This window comes from Oncorhynchus nerka, linkage group LG9b (genome assembly GCF_034236695.1).
Source record: "Oncorhynchus nerka isolate Pitt River linkage group LG9b, Oner_Uvic_2.0, whole genome shotgun sequence".
NCBI lineage: Eukaryota > Metazoa > Chordata > Actinopteri > Salmoniformes > Salmonidae > Oncorhynchus > Oncorhynchus nerka.
The window spans coordinates 50,726,569-50,741,426 of record NC_088424.1 but is presented as its reverse complement, the minus strand read 5'-3'; the positions used below and the strand labels follow the sequence as shown (position 1 = coordinate 50,741,426).

The 14,858-nt window shown below is 45.6% G+C and overlaps 1 protein-coding gene across 1 annotated transcript in view; it reads right to left on the bottom strand.

Moving 5' to 3' along the window:
* The window catches only part of slc25a24l (solute carrier family 25 member 24, like), a 29,159-nt gene that overhangs the window by 10,056 nt on the left and 4,245 nt on the right, over nucleotides 1-14,858 (bottom strand). The window contains exons 4-7 of the mRNA XM_065013823.1: nucleotides 14,678-14,789; nucleotides 9,684-9,843; nucleotides 3,394-3,533; nucleotides 2,263-2,373 (exon numbers count right to left, since the gene is read on the bottom strand). Of these exons, the coding sequence (XP_064869895.1) occupies nucleotides 2,263-2,373; nucleotides 3,394-3,533; nucleotides 9,684-9,843; nucleotides 14,678-14,789 (523 nt within the window). The remainder of the gene's footprint in view (nucleotides 1-2,262; nucleotides 2,374-3,393; nucleotides 3,534-9,683; nucleotides 9,844-14,677; nucleotides 14,790-14,858) is intronic.

Below are 14,858 nucleotides of genomic sequence, written 5' to 3'. Positions count from 1 at the left end.
TCCATGGAGAACAAGAGCACCTCCTCCCAGCTGCCCACTGCACTGAGGCTAGGAAACACTGTAAAGTCCATGGAGAACAAGAGCACCTCCTCCCAGCTGCCCACTGCACTGAGGCTAGGAAACAGTGTAAAGTCCATGGAGAATAAGAGCACCTCCTCCCAGCTGCCCACTGCACTGAGGCTGGGAAACACTGTAAAGTCCATGGAGAATAAGAGCACCTCCTCCCAGCTGCCCACTGCACTGAGGCTGGGAAACACTGTAAAGTCCATGGAGAATAAGAGCACCTCCTCCCAGCTGCCCACTGCACTGAGAATAGGAAACACTGTCACCACCGATAAATCCACGATAATTGAGAATTTCAATAAGCATTTCTCTACAGCTGGCCCTGCTTTCCCCCTGGCTACCACTACCCTGGTCAACTGCCCTGCTTTCCCCCTGGCTACCCCTACCCTGGTCAACTGCCCTGCTTTCCCCCTGGCTACCACTACCCTGGTCAACTGCCCTGCTTTCCCCCTGGCTACCACTACCCTGGTCAACTGCCCTGCTTTCCCCCTGGCTACCCCTACCCTGGTCAACTGCCCTGCTTTCCCCCTGGCTACCACTACCCTGGTCAACTGCCCTGCTTTCCCCCTGGCTACCCCTACCCTGGTCAACTGCCCTGCTTTCCCCCTGGCTACCACTACCCTGGTCAACTGCCCTGCTTTCCACCTGGCTACCCCTACCCTGGTCAACTGCCCTGCTTTCCCCCTGGCTACCACTACCCTGGTCAACTGCCCTGCTTTCCCCCTGGCTACCCTTACCCCGGTCAACAGGCCTGCTTTCCACCTGGCTACCCTTACCCCGGTCAACTGCCCTGCTTTCCACCTGGCTACCCTTACCCCGGTCAACAGGCCTGCACTTTCCATAGCAACTTGGCCAAGCCTCCCCCATTTCTCCTTCACCAAAATCCAGATATCTGATGTTCTAAAAGAGTTGCAAAATCTGGACCCCTAAAAATCAGCTGGGCTAGACAATCTGGACCCTCTCTTTCTAAAATGATCTGCCACAACCACTATTACTAGCCTGTTCAACCTCTCTTTAATATCGTCTGAGAACCCCAAAGATTGGAAAGCTGCCGCGGAGACACTCTAGACCCAAACTGTTACAGACCTATATCCATCCTGCCCTGCCTTTCTAAAGTCTTCGAACGCCAAGTTAACAAACAGATCACCGACCATTTCGAATCCCACCGTACCTTCTTCGCTATGCAATCTGGTTTCCGAGCTGGTCATGGGTGCACCTCAGCCACGCTCTAGGTCCTAAACGATATCATAACCGCCATCGATAAAATACATTACTGTACAGCCGTATTCATCGACCTGGCCAAGGCTTTCGACTCTGTTAATCACCACATTCTTATCGGCAGACTCAACAGCCTTGGTTTCTCAAATGACTGCCTCGCCTGGTTCACCAACTACTTCTCAGACAGAGTTCAGTGTGTCAAATCGGAGGGCCTGTTGTCTGGACCCCTGGCAGTCTCTATGGGGGTGCCACATGGTTCAATTCTCGGGCCGACTCTTTTCTCTGTATACATCAATGATGTCGCTCTTGCTGCTGGTGAGTCTCTGATCCAACTCTACGCAGATGACATCATTCGGTGTACATCTGGCCCTTCTTTGGACACTGTGTAACTAACCTCCAGACGAGCTTCAATGCCATACAACTCTCCTTCCGTGGCCTCTAACTGCTTTTAAATGCAAGTAAAACTAAATGCCAAAGTTGCTTCAACAAAGCATTGAGTAAAGGGTCTGGATACTTATGTAAATGTAATATTTTCATTTTTTATTTTTAACAAATTAGCAACATTTCTACAAACCTGTTTTTGTGTGTGTAGATTAATGAGGGGGGGGGGCATTTAATACATTTTAGAAACTGGCTCTTCGCTGCTCCTACCCGCTTGTCTTTACTCCTCTCTGCCCCTCCCTGCTCCTTCCTATCTTCTCTAACGTAACAAAATGTGGAACAAGTCAAGGGGTCTGAATACTTTCCGAATGTACTGTATATCTGTAGTTCAGACCTGTCTTAGAGCACTGGTACCTCTAGAGGGTAGAAGACAGCATGTATATCTGTAGTTCAGACCTGTCATAGTGCTCTGATACCTCTAGAGGGTAGAAGACAGCATGTATATCTGTAGTTCAGACCTGTCATAGAGCTCTGATACCTCTAGAGGGTAGAAGACAGCATGTATATCTGTAGTTCAGACCTGTCATAGAGCTCTGGTACCTCTAGAGGGTAGAAGACAGCATGAGCCACCGCCCCAGACACACAGCCCAGCCCAAACCTCTGCTGTACTGACAGACTCTCCTGCTGCCAGCCCTGGGTGTACACCTTCATCTGGAGAGAAAGAGAAGAGAGAGAGAGAGAGAGAGACGTACCACTAATTATCAAAATCCAGAAAATAGTTAAATTCTACAACCATCTAAAAGGAAGTGATTCCCAAACCTTCCATAACAAAGCCATCACCTACAGAGAGATTAATCTGGAGAAGAGTCCCCTAAGCAAGCTGGTCCTGGGGCTCTGTTCACAAACACAAACAGACCCCACAGAGCCCCAGGACAGCAACACAAACAGACCCCACAGAGCCCCAGGACAGCAACACAAACAGACCCCACAGAGCCCCAGGACAGCAACACAAACAGACCCCACAGAGCCCCAGGACAGCAGCACAATTAGACACAACCAAATCATAAAAATACAAAAAAATAATTACTTGACACATTGGAAAGAATTAACAAAAAACAGAGCAAACTAGAATGTTATTTGGCCCTAAACAGAGAGTACACAGCGGCAGAATACCTGACCACTGTGACTGACCCAAAATTAAGGAAAGCTTTGACTATGTACAGACTCAGTGAGCATAGCCTTGCTATTGAGAAAGGCCGCCGTAGGCAGACCTGGCTCTCAAGAGAAGACAGGCTATGTGCACACTGCCCACAAAATGAGGTGGGAACTGAGCTGCACTTCCTAACCTCCTGCCCAATGTATGACCATATTAGAGGCACATATTTCCCTCAGATTACACAGACCCACAAAGAATTCCAAAACAAATCCAATTTTGATAAACTCCCATATCTACTGGGTGAAATACCACAGTGTGCCATCACAGCAGCAAGATCTGTTGCCACAAGAAAAGGTCAACCAGTGAAGAACAAACACCATTGTAAATACAACCCATATTTATGTTGATTTATTTTCCCTTTTGTACATTTAACTATTTGCACATCATTATTATAAATCCCTTTAAATTTAATTTAATTGGGGGGGGGGGGGGGGGGGGTAAAGTATCCATATCCGAACGTATTGGTTGTCAATTCTCCAGTGGCCCTTGTGTTATTACAGTATAATACGTGTTACCTGAGCGTAGATGAGGCACTGCAGAGTTGACTGGGGGGTTCCCTTCAGCACGTTCACAGCGTTTCCCTGCCACATAGACCTCACACCACCCGCCTTTAACTCTCTGAATCCCTGGGAGGACGCCTTGGATCCATACACCTAAATACACACACAATATCTTCTTTAATTATTAACCTCTGTCTCCAGTCCACGGATTCACGGTTCATACAGGTAACTGCCAAAACAATAGAAACACTCATCTTGATATAGGGCGGGCCACCACGAGCTTCAATTAGCAACTGTCATCGAATTTGTAAAAAATAAAAAATAAACGTTTTTTTTAAAAACAATTCAAATGAATACATTAGTTGGATAATGGAAGAAGATGGTCCAATAATCCATCAGATTTTGAATTAATTATAGCGCATACAATAATTAACTGGCACGGATTCTAGGGAATGGAGTGGAGGGATTTTGATGGGAATTCAATATTCAATTTATTGTTAATTTAAAAAATGTTTTTGGGGAAATGCACTCATATATATATATATATATTAGCTAATTGTTTCAGGGTATGTTTTTCATATCTTGTGTTAAAATAGAGAACATGATATATGCCTAATTTGCATAAATACACTGGGTGTATTTGCATATATCAAACATTAACACAAAGGGTCGGAATAGGACTGCAACCACCTTACCTGCACTGTCGAGACTGCCTCATGACCTATCTATACATATGTTGCATTGTTTGCGAGATCCGAAAATAATATCACTATAATCCGAGTGTTCATTTTTTGAGGGGGAAATTGCTTTTAATTTCATCGCATCTAATTTTTACAAAAATGTCAACTGTACTAAATGATAAATTATTTTCAATTCCCATTTATTTTTTAAATAAATTCGTGTTTCTTCTCTTTCATGTGATGTAAGTGTCGAGATGGTGCGTTAAATGCCAGATAATTTTTTTGTCGTTTTTATAGATACAACGGAAAGACAAAGGTATTTCATTGGACACATTTCGGCCGTTACCGGGGTGTGTTTGACAGGTCATTGACAAGCCTTTCCACAGTCGTAATGTTAACGGGGGGGATAACGATAGACACAAGCCAAAGTATGAAAGAGACGCAGGAGTAAAATGAAAGCAATCGATCCAGCGATTCCCTTAAACACAGTAAATATTTGGCCGAAGAAAACAGATCCTTAGATGGGAGTTTCTACTTCAATGCACCTTGGCATAGATTCTACAACAGTGGCGTGTATGCAAGGATACCAAGGGAAGCCAGGCTTCCCCCCCCCCCAAAACATTGACCAATATTAAAAAAGAATATATAATAATTGTAATTTTCCTTCAATTCGCAAGAGGCTGAGAGGAGTAGAGGAGGAGGGCCAGAGGTGTGTGTGTGTGTGTGTGTGTGTGTGTTGAGAGCGAGCAGAGGCAGCGGAGTAACGGCGTGACAACTTTTTTTTTACCGGTTGTAAAGTAGACTATTTAGATTGGTCATTATGGAGACTCCCTTTTCGCTAGAATTGATATAAAAACGAAAAAGCATTGGAAAACGACTTTAGGCGCACTATATGCTCTTTAGATAAATTCGCTCAGAGGTGGTTTAAAGTAAACTGCATTCTAATATCGATAATAGTATCAAGTGAAGGATTTAACTCATACTCAGTTATAGGGTCTGGAGGCGCTGTGCAAGAGCGGAAATGTAATATGGGAAAACGTTCTGTTATGGGAAAACGTCCACAATGAAAATTACCTTTAATATAGGGAATGATAGACTGCATTTGCATCTGTTGGCCATCAAGTAGGCTATTAATTTATATGCCATTGTAGGATACTGTAGCCTACCATTTGATACCGTACACGATGTTGAAATGACGATATTTCTGGAGGCATTGCAAATCAATTTGTGCCACTTGTGTAGCATTACCTGGAGCTGGCAAACAGACTTGATAAATAGCCTGTAACTTAGTTTGTTGATGTTGCCTTGTGTTATTATGCAATTATTAACGTAAATGTTTAGTTAATTAATTAAACTGGAAGTTATCGATTGTGATCATGGTCATGGCTCTATCATAAATGTATCATTCTCCACTGTATCTGAAATTAGATGTTGGCATGTTGGCCAATCATAAACTACCTGCATCTAGCTCAGCAAACCATCACAAAGTTGTATTGAGAGGATAAACGCAGACTTTAGTCAGTATTTGAAATAACAAGTCAATCTCACAAATGGGCCTTTTATATAAAGGTTTGTAAGTCTTAACATCTAACACATAATAACGGCACAATTACCAGAAAATACATTTATTTTTATTTTTAAGTTGGTCAAAGTGTTTCGTCTACAGAGATTGAGATCCTCTGTCCAACTTTCACCACTCAAACTCTCCTGTCAGATGTATCAATAGTTCAATAGCACATGGGCAAACAGGATTTATTTACAACTATAACCTGGGTGGTTTGAGCCCTGAATATTGTCCATATACCACACCTCCTCGGCCTTATTGTTTCATCATAACAGTCCAAACAAGTTAAATCAACATCCGTTGCTTTTACAATGATCTGGAGTTTAACAATAAGGGATGATTTATTCTTTCTCTTTGCCACATATAATAATTATTTTGATGGAAAACCGAATGTAGTATTTTAGCCTATGTCGTTAAAAATAAAGTCAATATTCCTTCTTAATTTACTCAGTAACGTTGTGGAAAAATAGTTTATTAGATAAATGGCAACTCCTCTCTTGATGCAAAAAAATAAAATAAAAAATTTGGGCTAGTTTTCAGGCCTTTCAGGTTTTCACGGGTCATTAGGCTCTAAATGTTAGCTACATCCTTTCAGACCAGGGGCAAAATGTATGAATTAATGGTTGGATCAGAATTTCCATTATAATCATTGTCAATGAGGTATGCTCTTAATGGGATTTGATGGCAAGCCTGCCAGAAAAACTTGAATTGTTGCATTTCGTTGAGTCGTTCTCTGGTGGCTAGCTGGCGAAAATTGTCCCTTTTCATAAATTAGCCATGGATGGAGATAGGGATTTGGGACTTGTGGTTTTACTTAATGTTCCTTACTGACTAATGATTATAATGGAAATTCTGATCCAACCATTAATTCATACATTTTGCCCCTGGTCTGAAAGGATGTTAGTTCAATATCTAGCTAGATGTAGAAGGCTAATGTTAACTAGCTAACGTTCCCCATGAATGGAGGTTATGGCTAGCGAGAAAGGATTTTAGCCAGGAAGCCAAGGACAACAAACAATAAAAGCATGTACTGTATGACAGAGAGGATGTAAGATGAGTCAACATGTTTTTATACTTGCCCGAACAAGCAAGTTTAACGTGATAACTTTAGACCGTCCCCTCGCCCATATCCGGGCGCGAACCAGGGACCCTCTGCACACATCAACAACAGTCACCCACGAAGCATCGCACCACCGCTAACTAGCTAGCCGTTTCACATCTGTTACACAAGCACACATAGGTTGGGGGGGGCTTGGCTTCCCCAGTTATTTTACCCACGCACCTCTACTGTTCTACAAGTGTCTAGAACTCGATTGGAGGAATGCGTAACGGATGTGAAACGGCTAGCTAGTTAGCGGTGGTGCGCGCTAAATAGCGTTTCAATCGGTGACGTCACTTGCTCTGAGACCTTGAAGTAGTGGCCGTGGCTTTTGTGGAGCGATGGGTAATGATGCTTCGTGGGTGACTGTTGTTGATGTGTGCAGAGGGTCCCTGGTTCGCGCCCGGGTATGGGTGAGGGGACGGTCTAAAGTTATACTGTTACAAATGCGACACCATTCTTTAGATTCTACAAGTGTCTGGAACTCGATTGGAGGAATGCGACACCATTCTATAGATTCTACAAGTGTCTGGAACTCGATTGGAGGAATGCGACACCATTCTATAGATTCTACAAGTGTCTGGAACTCGATTGGAGGAATGCGGATGAGGGCTATTGTCATCCTATGTGGGCATTATCATCCTATGAGGTCATTGTCATCCTATAGAGGCAGTATCATCCTATGGAGGCATTATCATCCTATGAGGGCATTGCCATGGTAGCCAAAATAATGTCCTGTACAGCCTTTTTATACATGACCCTAAGCATGATGGGATGTTAATTGCTTAATTACCTCAGGAACCACACCTGTGTGGAAGCACCTGATTTCAATATTCTTTGTATCCCTCATTTACTCAAGTGTTTCCATCATTTTTGACAGTTACCTGTAGGTTTCTACCGTTCATTTCTGTAGGGTTAGAGTTAGAGTTAGGGTTAATTTCTGTAGGGTTAGAGTTAGAGTTAGGGTTAATTTCTGTAGGGTTAGAGTTAGAGTTAGGGTTCATTTCTGTAGGGTTAGAGTTAGGGTTCATTTCTGTAGGGTTAGAGTTAGGGTTAGAGTTCATTTCTGTAGAGTTAGGGTTAGGGTTCATTTCTGTAGAGTTAGAGTTAGGGTTCATTTCTGTAGGGTTAGAGTTAGGGTTCATTTCTGTAGGGTTAGAGTTAGAGTTAGGGTTCATTTCTGTAGGGTTAGAGTTAGGGTTAGGGTTCATTTCTGTAGGGTTAGAGTTAGGGTTCATTTCTGTAGGGTTAGAGTTAGGGTTCATTTCTGTAGGGTTAGAGTTAGAGTTAGGGTTCATTTCTGTAGGGTTAGAGTTAGGGTTAGGGTTCATTTCTGTAGGGTTAGAGTTAGGGTTCATTTCTGTAGGGTTAGAGTTAGGGTTCATTTCTGTAGGGTTAGAGTTAGAGTTAGGGTTCATTTCTGTAGGGTTAGAGTTAGGGTTAGGGTTCATTTCTGTAGGGTTAGAGTTAGGGTTCATTTCTGTAGGGTTAGAGTTAGAGTTAGGGTTCATTTCTGTAGGGTTAGAGTTAGGTTAGGGTTCATTTCTGTAGGGTTAGAGTTAGGGTTAGGGTTCATTTCTGTAGGGTTAGAGTTAGTTAGGGTTCATTTCTGTAGAGTTAGGGTTCATTTCTGTAGGAGTTAGAGTTAGGGTTCATTTCTGTAGGGTTAGAGTTAGAGTTAGGGTTCATTTCTGTAGGGTTAGAGTTAGAGTTAGGGTTCATTTCTGTAGGGTTAGAGTTAGGGTTCATTTCTGTAGGGTTAGAGTTAGGGTTCATTTCTGTAGGGTTAGAGTTAGAGTTAGGGTTCATTTCTGTAGGGTTAGAGTTAGGGTTCATTTCTGTAGGGTTAGAGTTAGAGTTAGGGTTCATTTCTGTAGGGTTAGAGTTAGAGTTAGGGTTCATTTCTGTAGGGTTAGAGTTAGAGTTAGGGTTCATTTCTGTAGGGTTAGAGTTAGGGTTAGGGTTCATTTCTGTAGGGTTAGAGTTAGGGTTCATTTCTGTAGGGTTAGAGTTAGGGTTAGAGTTCATTTCTGTAGAGTTAGGGTTAGGGTTCATTTCTGTAGAGTTAGAGTTAGGGTTCATTTCTGTAGGGTTAGAGTTAGGGTTCATTTCTGTAGGGTTAGAGTTAGAGTTAGGGTTCATTTCTGTAGGGTTAGAGTTAGGGTTAGGGTTCATTTCTGTAGGGTTAGAGTTAGGGTTCATTTCTGTAGGGTTAGAGTTAGGGTTCATTTCTGTAGGGTTAGAGTTAGAGTTAGGGTTCATTTCTGTAGGGTTAGAGTTAGAGTTAGGGTTCATTTCTGTAGGGTTAGAGTTAGGGTTCATTTCTGAAGGGTTAGAGTTAGAGTTAGGGTTCATTTCTGTAGGGTTAGAGTTAGAGTTAGGGTTAATTTCTGTAGGGTTAGAGTTAGGGTTCATTTCTGTAGGGTTAGAGTTAGAGTTAGGGTTCATTTCTGTAGGGTTAGAGTTAGGGTTAGGGTTCATTTCTGTAGGGTTAGAGTTAGGGTTAATTTCTGTAGGGTTAGAGTTAGGGTTCATTTCTGTAGGGTTAGAGTTAGGGTTAGGGTTCATTTCTGTAGAGTTAGAGTTAGGGTTCATTTCTGTAGGGTTAGAGTTAGGGTTCATTTCTGTAGGGTTAGAGTTAGGGTTCATTTCTGTAGGGTTAGAGTTAGGGTTCATTTCTGTAGGGTTAGAGTTAGAGTTAGGGTTCATTTCTGTAGGGTTAGAGTTAGAGTTAGGGTTAATTTCTGTAGGGTTAGAGTTAGAGTTAGGGTTAATTTCTGTAGGGTTAGAGTTAGGGTTCATTTCTGTAGGGTTAGAGTTAGAGTTGGAGTTCATTTCTGTAGGGTTAGAGTTAGAGTTAGGGTTCATTTCTGAACCATGTGAATATGGGACTACGAAGTCTGGAAATGCAAATTATTATCAAGCTGTATTAAAGAAGTGTTTAGGTTATAATATTGTTCCTGTAGTTGTGTCTTGAGGCGGTCGATAGGAGCAGTCAGGGTTCTGGACACGGCGTCGGCCAGCCCTGCAGCCAGGACAAAACTCCTCCATTCCCCTGAGCCTGCTGACAGGTCCGGAGGCAGCTCCAGGGGCATGGTCCGGCTCTCACCCACATCAAACACCTGGAGAGGCAGACGGGAAGACTACATCAAACACCTGGAGAGGCAGACAGGAAGACTACATCAAACACCTGGAGAGGCAGACAGGAAGACTACATCAAACACCTGGAGAGGCAGACAGGAAGACTACATCAAACACCTGGAGAGGCAGACAGGAAGACTACATCAAACACCTGGAGAGGCAGACAGGAAGACTACATCAAACACCTGGAGAGGCAGACAGGAAGACTACATCAAACACCTGGAGAGGTAGACAGGAAGACTACATCAAACACCTGGAGAGGCAGACAGGAAGACTACATCAAACACCTGGAGAGGCAGACAGGAAGACTACATCAAACACCTGGAGAGGCAGACAGGAAGACTACATCAAACACCTGGAGAGGCAGACAGGAAGACTACATCAAACACCTGGAGAGGCAGACAGGAAGACTACATCAAACACCTGGAGAGGCAGACAGGAAGACTACATCAAACACCTGGAGAGGCAGACAGGAAGACTACATCAAACACCTGGAGAGGCAGACGGGAAGACTACATCAAACACCTGGAGAGGCAGACAGGAAGACTACATCAAACACCTGGAGAGGCAGACGGGAAGACTACATCAAACACCTGGAGAGGCAGACGGGAAGACTACATCAAACACCTGGAGAGGCAGACAGGAAGACTACATCAAACACCTGGAGAGGCAGACAGGAAGACTACATCAAACACCTGGAGAGGCAGACAGGAAGACTACATCAAACACCTGGAGAGGCAGACAGGAAGACTACATCAAACACCTGGAGAGGCAGACAGGAAGACTACATCAAACACCTGGAGAGGCAGACAGGAAGACTACATCAAACACCTGGAGAGGCAGACAGGAAGACTACATCAAACACCTGGAGAGGCAGACAGGAAGACTACATCAAACACCTGGAGAGGCAGACAGGAAGACTACATCAAACACCTGGGGAGGCAGACAGGAAGACTACATCAAACACCTGGAGAGGCAGACAGGAAGACTACATCAAACACCTGGAGAGGCAGACAGGAAGACTACATCAAACACCTGGAGAGGCAGACAGGAAGACTACATCAAACACCTGGAGAGGCAGACAGGAAGACTACATCAAACACCTGGAGAGGCAGACAGGAAGACTACATCAAACACCTGGAGAGGTAGACAGGAAGACTACATCAAACACCTGGAGAGGCAGACAGGAAGACTACATCAAACACCTGGAGAGGCAGACAGGAAGACTACATCAAACACCTGGAGAGGTAGACAGGAAGACTACATTATATCACCTAGAGAGGCAGACAGGAAGACTACATCAAACACCTGGAGAGGCAGACAGGAAGACTACATCAAACACCTGGAGAGGCAGACAGGAAGACTACATCAAACACCTGGAGAGGCAGACAGGAAGACTACATCAAACACCTGGAGAGGCAGACAGGAAGTCTACATCAAACACCTGGAGAGGCAGACAGGAAGACTACATATATCACCTAGAGAGGCAGACAGGAAGACTACATCAAACACCTGGAGAGGCAGACAGGAAGACTACATCAAACACCTGGAGAGGCAGACAGGAAGACTACATCAAACACCTGGAGAGGCAGACAGGAAGACTACATATATCACCAACCGACAGACAGACAGGAAGACTACATATATCACCTGGAGAGGCAGACAGACAGGAAGACTACATCAAACACCTGGAGAGGCAGACAGGAAGTCTACATATATCACCAACCGACAGACAGGAAGACTACATATATCACCAACCGACAGACAGGAAGACTACATATATCACCAACCGACAGACAGGAAGACTACATATATCACCTGGAGAGGCAGACAGGAAGACTACATATATCACCAACCGACAGACAGACTCCTTCAACAGGGGCTTCAGACACAGCATGCAATGTATGATCTCCTACGCCTGGGTGGAGTGTGCCGTTCATCAGGTAAGACACCACACACACACACACACACACACACATAGCAGACTACATCGCACAAGGACAACAGCAGGGGTTTGAATTGTCATTGTTGGACATGAAAGACTGTAAAATCACCAGGTGATGTTAATTTTAGAAATCTGTTCCCAGGTATTCCCATGTATAATAGAGAGACGTGATCGCATACAAATGGAGGAACGGTTTGAAAGGGTTCTGGTTTAGTCAAACCATGGTAGCCTAGTGGTTAGAGTGTAGAGGTGGCAGGGTAGCCTAGTGGTTAGTGTAGAGGTGGCAGGGTAGCCTAGTGGTTAGAGTGTAGAGGCGGCATGTAGCCTAGTGGTTAGAGTGTAGAGGAGGCAGGTAGCCTAGTGGTTAGAGTGTAGAGGTGGCAGGGTAGCCTAGTGGTTAGAGTGTAGAGGCGGCAGGGTAGCCTAGTGGTTAGAGTGTAGAGGTGGCAGGGTAGCCTAGTGGTTAGAGTGTAGAGGCGGCAGGGTAGCCTAGTGGTTAGAGTGTAGAGGTGGCAGGGTAGCCTAGTGGTTAGAGTGTAGAGGTGGCAGGTTGGCCTAGTGGTTAGAGTGTAGAGGCGGCAGGGTAGCCTAGTGGTTAGAGTGTAGAGGTGGCAGGGTAGCCTAGTGGTTAGAGTGTAGAGGCGGCAGGGTAGCCTAGTGGTTAGAGTGTAGAGGTGGCAGGGTAGCCTAGTGGTTAGAGTGTAGAGGTGGCAGGGTAGCCTAGTGGTTAGAGTGTAGAGGTGGCAGGGTAGCCTAGTGGTTAGAGTGTAGAGGTGGCAGGGTAGCCTAGTGGTTAGAGTGTAGAGGTGGCAGGGTAGCCTAGTGGTTAGAGTGTAGAGGTGGCAGGGTAGCCTAGTGGTTAGAGTGTAGAGGTGGCAGGTAGCCTAGTGGTTAGAGTGTAGAGGTGGCAGGTAGCCTAGTGGTTAGAGTGTAGAGGCGGCAGGGTAGCCTAGTGGTTAGAGTGTAGAGGCGGCAGGGTAGCCTAGTGGTTAGAGTGTAGAGGCGGCAGGTAGACTAGTGGTTAGAGTGTAGAGGTGGCAGGGTAGCCTAGTGGTTAGAGTGTAGAGGCGGCAGGTAGACTAGTGGTTAGAGTGTAGAGGTGGCAGGGTAGCCTAGTGGTTAGAGTGGAGGGGCGGCAGGGTAGCCTAGTGGTTAGAGTGTAGAGGCGGCAGGGTAGCCTAGTGGTTAGAGCGTAGAGGCGGCAGGTAGACTAGTGGTTAGAGTGTAGAGGTGGCAGGGTAGCCTAGTGGTTAGAGTGTAGAGGTGGCAGGGTAGCCTAGTGGTTAGAGTGTAGAGGTGGCAGGGTAGCCTAGTGGTTAGAGTGTAGAGGCGGCAGGTAGCCTAGTGGTTAGAGTGTAGAGGCGGCAGGGTAGCCTAGTGGTTAGAGTGTAGAGGCGGCAGGGTAGCCTAGTGGTTAGAGTGTAGAGGCGGCAGGGTAGCCTAGTGGTTAGAGTGTAGAGGCGGCAGGTAGACTAGTGGTTAGAGTGTAGAGGTGGCAGGGTAGCCTAGTGGTTAGAGCGTAGAGGCGGCAGGTAGACTAGTGGTTAGAGTGTAGAGGTGGCAGGGTAACCTAGTGGTTAGAGTGTAGAGGTGGCAGGGTAGCCATTATATCTGTTTGGGCTTCTTCTGGTCAATTTGCCATCTACAACTCATTTATGTTCTTGACTGTCCACCCAATAAATAATCGGCCTGTGACTGAATCTAATTGATGATCCCTGGACTACAGTCTGGGTTTGTATCCTGCTCGTCTGCTCTGCACACCACAATACTGTGTTAAGCACTAGCTCAGGGAGCTAACACTAGCTCAGGGAGCTAACACTAGCTCAGGGAGCAGGGAGCTAACACTAGCTCAGGGAGCTAACACTAGCCCAGGGAGCTAACACTAGCTCAGGGAGCAGGGAGCTAACACTAGCTCAGGGAGCTAACACTAGCTCAGGGAGCTAACACTAGCTCAGGGAGCAGGGAGTTAACACTAGCTCAGGGAGCTAACACTAGCTCAGGGAGCTAACACTAGCTCAGGGAGCAGGGAGCTAACACTAGCTCAGGGAGCTAACACTAGCTCAGAGGGAGCTAACACTAGCTCAGGGAGCTAACACAAGCTCAGGGAGCTAACACTAGCTCAGGGAGCTAACACAAGCTCAGGGAGCTAACACAAGCTCAGGGAGCTAACACTAGCTCAGGGAGCTAACACTAGCTCAGAGGGAGCTAACACTAGCTCAGGGAGCTAACACAAGCTCAGGGAGCTAACACTAGCTCAGGGAGCTAACACAAGCTCAGGGAGCTAACACTAGCTCAGGGAGCTAACACTAGCTCAGGGAGCTAACACAAGCTCAGGGAGCTAACACAACACTAGCTCAGGGAGCTAACACTAGCTCAGGGAGCTAACACAAGCTCAGGGAGCTAACACTAGCTCAGGGAGCTAACACGGGAGCTAACACTAGCTCAGGGAGCTAACACTAGCTCAGGGAGCTAACACAAGCTCAGGGAGCGCTCAGGGAGCTAACACTAGCTCAGGGAGCTAACACTAGCTCAGGGAGCTAACACTAGCTCAGGGAGCAGGGAGCTAACACTAGCTCAGGGAGCTAACACTAGCTCATGGAGCAGGGAGCTAACACTAGCTCAGGGAGCTAACACAATTCCTCGTCTCAAACACTTCGAGCGTCGTCTAATGATGATCTCCACGCTGTTGGGGCTCTAGGAAGCTAGGCCCAGGTTTCATCAGTGTGACAGACTGGTCTCTTGTTCACTACAAGACTGTGTTAGGTCTCCGAGCTAAAGGCTAGGCATTAACCCTATATGAAGGCTCAGAGAAACGAAGACCCGGGCCTCAGCGTCTCACAGAAACGAAGGCCCGGGCCTCAGCGTCTCACCAGAGTGTGTTTCCATGAAGTGACCAGTTCTCCCAGGTTCTCTGCGGGGTTGAGGATGACATGCTGCAGGAATTCTCCCCAGTCCACGGTCATAGAACTGTCCTCATCCATCCTGTCAACAATAACATCAACAACAATCAACAATCAAGATAATGGGTCGGCGTGGTGATATTCAAATTAA